Raw genomic sequence first — 6,334 nt, 5'->3', positions numbered from 1 at the left:
GGCGAGGCCACGTCGCGGCCCGCTCGGCGCAGCGCCCTGCCGGAGCGGTCGCCCTTTGTGAGACGAAAAGCTTGAGGGAGAAAACGGCTCGCTTTGGGAAGCAGGAAGAAAACAAGAGCAAAACAGAATTAGCTCTCGTTGGTAGCATCCCTTCTCTTTCCACGTCTGTAACTTCCAAATGCTTTTAGAGAGACCTTGCAAATTATCCCCGTTTCCGTCAAAAATAAACAGATCTTCTCGCCAGGAAAACACACACTCACACACACACACACACAAGCAAACCTTGCTTCGAATTTGACCCAATGCTGTATTTCTGTCTAAATATATATTAGAAACCAATACATATGACGTTAGCACAATGTAAGGGCAGCCTTTTCTCTTGGTTTGGATGCAAGCTACTTCTGAGTAAATGTGCTTAGGATGGGAGTAGCAGCCCCCTCCCCAAAAGATATCTTCTTTCCCCGGTTTTTCCTCCTACTCTTGGTCTAGCCCTCTTTCTTGAAAAAAGAAACTTCAAGCGCCGTCCCCTGCACGTAGTTTCTCAGAAGTAAATCCCAGCGAGTTCAGGAAAGCCCTTCCAAGTAACGGCGTATAAGAAGATGGCGCCCTTAGAGGGCACTTGCGCTAGGAACAGCGCCATCCTAAGCACGTCTCCTATGATCCTACTGAGGTCTGTTCAGTGGCCTGCATGTGGGCAAGATCATATCAGTAACTTCTTTCTACCTGGTGCCTGCGCCATAACAAGGTATCTACGGAGGCAGACGAGGGACGATTTGCGTTTAGTAAAAAACACACACAGTGGTTTATTTGAATAGTTACAGCGTTTACACCATTCAAAATATCAATTCCACTCCACGGTACTTTTCTAATTGTAACTGTTTTTTGCTTCCTCAAGGACCGAAGTGCACATTAAGAAGGAGCTGCGGGAAACCTCTGCCAACTATGGAAAGACCAGGAGGGAAACAGCGACAGCGCCGTCCCGACCCCACCCAGGGAACGACGCCTCGGGGGGCTGGGGGCGACGGCTTCCTTCTGGACTTCCCTCCCACGCGTTTCACAAAGAGGGCAGGGAACAAAGAGAGATACACTTCACAGACACACACCCACACTGCGAGATTTGCTCCCCCCCCCCTTGTCCCCTGTGTTCTATACAAACAAAGCAAAATAACATTCACTGGGGAAAAATAGATAGATATATATATAAAACGATGGAGACCACATCACCCCTTACCACGCCGGAGTGTTCCTCTTCATCTATTCAGTTACGGAATGCTTTCCTTCCAAGATCCACATTTGAAAGGGGGAGATTAGGGGAGGGAAATTGCACATAAATAAACCAGACGATCCCCAAACCACCGCCGCCGTCGCCAAGGCGTCCTTGGTCGGCGGGCTCCGAGTCCTCCGCGGGTTTCTCTCGGCCAGGCCTCGCGCGGCGCTCACTGCTTGAGCTCCAGAGCCCACACGTGCTGCGGCCAGCCAGTCCGTCCTTTGGTCTTCTTGTCGTTGCCGCTCACGGTGCTTTTCAAGATCTCGTTCTGTTGAGAGAGGAGGCGAAGAGGAGACACCGAGGGATTATCTCTTGGCCCTGCTGGGAGGGGTGTGTGTGTGGGTGTCTGAAAGGTCCCACCCGCGCGCCCCTTTGGCCCCAGAATCAGACGAACAGCCACAGAAATCTCGTGGGGAGATCTGAGCAGGTCTTTTTGCCCAGATCTTCTCACAGTGCAAACCTCGAGCAGGCAGTAGGATCGCGCTGGAACAGCCTGCAGACAGGGCGGAGAGCCACGTTTCGGCTGGTAGAACCGGCTCCTTCGCAAAGACAGGAGAAATCTACCAAAGCCGTTAAGCCGGAGGGAAACCAAAGCGTGAATGAAATCAAAGCGGCCTACCCGCGCTGCCTTTGTTATGACGTAGGCACAGCTCCGGTTTAAGGGCTTTCGGAATCGGCCTGACCCACGACCAGGCGTGCCAGATCCACACCAAGAGGCAGGTCTACACAGAATCCTACTCAGGTCTAGTTCAATGGCGCTTGGCCGTGGGGAAGAGTTTTTAGGATAAAGACCCTGGGATCGAATGTGTTGGGAAGCTGTTTGGGGTAACAGGGAGAGATGTAAAAGCGCACCGGCTGGATGACTTTCTAGCATCCTAAAGACGACAGCCCTCCGGCCACAGGGCATGCTACACGCCTGTTATCTCTACGCATCCGGGGCGCAGTGCCAGAGTTACAGCTACGTTCAGGGCACAGGCTGTCGGGAAAATGGTTCTAAGTCAGCGCCGGGTCTGCTGCACAATAAAGCAGCCTCCACATGACTGCCTAAATACACCCATCATTCCCCTCACATCTGCGCAGCACACTTTAACTGTCCCTCATGGGGTGGTTCATTGATCTGCGCCATGCCTGCTGCTGCACAGATTGGGCTGCAGGAGTGGCAGCAGACACAAGGCTCGGCATTCTTCGGAAGGGGATTCTTGGCCTTCCTGCCCTTCCATGACAAGCCCTCCCCGAAAAATGTGCTTCCCACTCCCAAAGGTGGGAGAGCCTAAGTGTGAGGTTAAAACAAAACTACAACAAAAAACACAATCTGGTGCCAGAGAATCTCTAGGAATTTTCAGGGGCTCCGATCCTAAACACCGACTTGAAAAGAGGATCTCAAAGGAGTGGATTCCAAACTAGCCTGTGTAGGAACAGAACGCGGGGCACCTATTTCAACCTCGACTCCCGGGAGGCTTTTTATTTTGTTATCTGGTGAAGGGAGCTTTGACTCTCCAGAGCTTACACTTGGGGGAGGTTTTGTTGCCCTCAAATGCGCTACTGGGCTGGAGTCTTCCTCTTCTACCGCCGACCAGCTCGGCTGCCCTGAAACGGTTTGCCTGGTAGGCGCCTTCCCATGGCTTTTCGACTCAAGCCGCTCGTGTTCTCCTAGCCCGGTGATTGATGCTCTATTGATTCAAACTCAACTGATTCCAAGCCTGAGAGCAAATCACTGGCGTCTAACTAGGGACAGAATTGTAGTTGGATGTGCGTTTGTGAGCCCGCACCGCAGGATGTGACCCCTCAAAACCGGGCTGAAATTAAAGCTTCACCCCCCCCCCCAGTCTCTGCTAACTTCCTTTCCTCCGCCATCCTTTCCAAGCGTTCAGCTTCCTCCAGGCGGTCAATGTTTTAGAAAGTTGCTGAGGAAACAGCAGGACCTGCCCAATTTCCGTCTCACACCCTACCTGGGAAAAGAGGTGGAAGCGAACTGTGTAGGCGCAAGCTTGAAAGCGGGGAGATCACTCTGGAAGTTAGCCGCAGTGAAATCAGCAGGGCTTTAATGACTGGGGGATCCCGGAGGGGAGGTTCGCCGCTTGCACGGCAGCATTGCCGCGGCCGAAATAAAACAACACAAGCCAACCAACCCCCTCTGCCATGAATCTGAACTCGGCAACTGGGCAGGCATGCCGAAATCCTCGCGCTAGGCTTTCCCCGCGATTTGCGGGGCTTTGCGTTCCTGAGGACTTTTTCAGAATATGTCATCGCCGATCTCCCTTTGAAATTTATGTGAAGAACGGTAAGATCTCAGCCGGAGAAGGTGGTCTGCATTGCCCGGCTAAGGGCCTCAACCCACAATTTAATACATTTGGGTCAGTCCTAAACCGGTCTGAATGGTATCGATGCCTTGTGGACTGGGGTCTAAATACCTTCAACCCGCAGAGCAGTCCAGTCCACAAAATTAGGGAAGGAAGATCTGAGGAGGTTTTAAAAATTTAAATTGAATTCAAACCTCTGGACTTCGATACACAAAAACACGTTAATCTTATAGGGAGATGGCTTTCCCTATCTCAAGGAGCTGCCTCTCAGACCCGAAAGAATTCTCTGGGCCGCCCCTCAGGGCACGAGGGCAGCGGGCTCCTGGCCCCAGCAATGGCCCGGGGGACCAGAGTTCTCTGGATCGGCTTCTGCTCCGCCCATGGGTCGCTTTTCCTGGCCTCGGAAACGCTTCCTGGGAGCTGGAGGTCACCTGCCCGGGCACTAACGGCAAGTCGAGGCGTACCTCAAGAGGGCCTTTCATACAATGGGCCTTCATTCCCGAGTCGTTTTGTCTAACTTCCTGTAAGGATGAGGCATTCTGCGGGCAATTTGGAAGAAGACTCTGCACACACCGCCTGACGCCTCGGCTTACCCAGGTGAGGTGGCTCCTGCTGGCGACTCCTCTCCCTAGGACTCACTCTAATCTATCTATCCATCCATCCATATATGTATGTATGTGTGTGATATATATTAAAGAAGAGAGCCTGATGCATATATCTATATATTAAAGACAAAGCCTTCTTTCCAAATAAGTACTCTCGGGTGATAAAATCTCCCTTCCACGCAAAGAGCCAGAGTGTCTAAAAAAACCCAAAACAGTTCCTCACTTTCTCGACTGGGAAAACGCAATCCAGATAGTGGATAGGGGAGTAATTCACGTGTTCAGCATGGTCGTGTGCATAAGTGCATGGATCAGACTGAGAGTTCCATATCTCAGTAGCCTGGAACGAACGCCAACGGCGCAGATACCATTAAGCGGCCTCTGCCCGGTAGAAAAGGTACCATTTGCATCCAAGTAAATGTGTTTAAAATGCCGGTGCTAATTAAAATGCCGGTGTCTTCGGCTTGGACCACTGAAGGCCGGGCTTCCACGCCGCAGCTCGAGCGTGAGAGGCATTTTGTTCGGAAGCGCATTCCCAGAGAGCTCAGTGCGGCGAACATAGAGGCCTTGTGGTGGGCCGGGAGTAAACCCCCTGGGCACCAAATTCAACATCATGCCGTGCATGGCGCGGGCTGCTCGTTGGAAGCCAGGCCTGGTCCCGGTGCGCGGCAGGCAGGCGTTTGGGGGCAGAGAGAGGGGTTGCGCCCGAAGTGTCCGCGTGCGCCCTGCGCCCTCCCTCCCTCCCGCCTCCCCTCCCCGGCGGCGGCGGCGGCGGTACTGACCAGCTCCTTCTTCCTCTTGTCCTCCTTGAGGTCGGTCTTCTTGATCTCGGCCTTGAAGGCCTCGGCCTCGCCGTTGGCGTCGTCCTTGGCCAGGAGGTCCATGAGGTAGGCGATGTAGCTGGTGGCCAGGCGCAGGGTCTTGATCTTGGAGAGCTTGGTGTCGGCCGGCACGTTGGGGATGCACTCGCGCAGCTCGGCGAAGGCGCTGTTGATGCTCTGAGTCCTGCGCCGCTCCTTGCGGTTGGCCGTGCCGCGGCGCTTGACCGGCCGAGGGCCGCCCCCCAGGCCCGGCGGCCCGCCGCCACTCCCCGGAGGGGCCACGCCGCCCGCGTAGTGGTGCGGGTGTTCCAGGCCCGGCGCCCCGTTGGCGTACTCGGGGCTGTAGGAGAGCGCCATGCTGTAGTCGGGCGGCGACATCTCGGCCGGGTGGCTGCTGATCAGCCAGCCGTGGAAGTAGGGGTTCTCCTCGTGGCCGCAGCGGCTGGCGGCGGCGGCGGCGGCGGCGGCAGCGGCGGCGGCGGCGGCGAAGGGGTAGCCCTCATGGTGGACCACCGGGTGGTGCGGGAAGCCCCCCACCAGACTCATCGCCGGGCCCCTGGCTCTCCCCTCCCCAGCACACGGCCCCCGCTCGGCCTTAGCACCCGGGGGGGCTCGCCATAGGCTGGCTGCCGCACGGTCCCCCCAGGCCCCCGCAGGCAGGATCAGGGCCTCCCTCCGCAGTCATGCGGCGGCGGAGGAGGGGGAGGCAGACGCTGCCGGGGGCCGGAGAGAAATCTCGAGACCGGGGAGCAGCTCGCTCGCTCGCTCCCTCCCTCCCGCACCGCACCGCAGCAGGGCTCCCTTCCCCAGAGGAGCTCTTCCCCGGCTGTCCTTCCTGGCCGATCTGCTCGTCTCCGATGAAAGTTTAGGGGTGGTGGGGGGGAGGCTTACTCACACCTGCCTTTTCTCCCCACTTGGCCCGGCCGTTTCCGAAGGAGGCCTGTGCAGTCGCTTCTCCTCCCGGGACGGCGGACGCGTCTTGGGCTCAAGGCAGGAGGGCGCCCATTCTCTTCTCCCGCCCCCTGAACGGCGGCGGACCAAACCCAGACAGCCCGCTCCGGAGGGGGGGACTCCGTGACTTGTCCTGCTCGGCTGGAGACACCACCGACGAGGAAGAGGACGGGGGGCGAAGGCGGCGGCGGCGGGGGGCAAGGAAGGCTCCGGTTGCTTTCCAGGCGCGGCGAGGCGCGGGACGCTGCTCGGATTTCCTAGCCTGATCTCCATGTACAGCTACATCTTTAGGGCAGCTCGGGTTAATATATGTCGTCAGAGGCTCTCCCGGCCAATCCGCTGCACCGGGGGCGGAGCGTCCCGCACTGGGCCATAAAACTTTTTTAAAAATCT

General features: G+C 56.5%; 1 protein-coding gene across 1 annotated transcript; it reads right to left on the bottom strand.

The window, feature by feature from the left end:
* Positions 1–1,298: 1,298 nt before the first annotated feature.
* On the bottom strand, positions 1,299–5,624 carry HAND2 (heart and neural crest derivatives expressed 2). Its single transcript, XM_015408146.1, has 2 exons — positions 4,952–5,624; positions 1,299–1,535 (listed from the first exon to the last, which is right to left on the bottom strand). The coding sequence occupies exons 1-2, from the start codon at positions 5,534–5,536 to the stop codon at positions 1,437–1,439; spliced, it is 684 nt and encodes a 227-aa protein (XP_015263632.1). The 5' UTR covers positions 5,537–5,624; the 3' UTR covers positions 1,299–1,436.
* Between the last annotated feature and the right edge of the window lie 710 nt (positions 5,625–6,334).

Source organism: Gekko japonicus, unplaced genomic scaffold (assembly GCF_001447785.1).
Source record: "Gekko japonicus isolate JY-2015 unplaced genomic scaffold, Gekko_japonicus_V1.1 scaffold109, whole genome shotgun sequence".
Classification (NCBI taxonomy): Eukaryota; Metazoa; Chordata; class Lepidosauria; order Squamata; family Gekkonidae; genus Gekko; species Gekko japonicus.
This window is presented reverse-complemented; position numbering and strand designations above follow the sequence as displayed.

What these genes read in the sequence shown, in the direction of transcription:
- HAND2 (XM_015408146.1), bottom strand. Translation starts at nt 5,536, where the DNA reads ATGAGTCTGGTGGGGGGCTTCCCGCACCACCCGGTGGTCCACCATGAG. An exon ending in ACAAGAGGAAGAAGGAGCTG is followed by an intron (nt 1,536 to 4,951) that starts GTCAGTACCGCC and finishes CTCTCTCAACAG; the next exon opens with AACGAGATCTTGAAAAGCAC.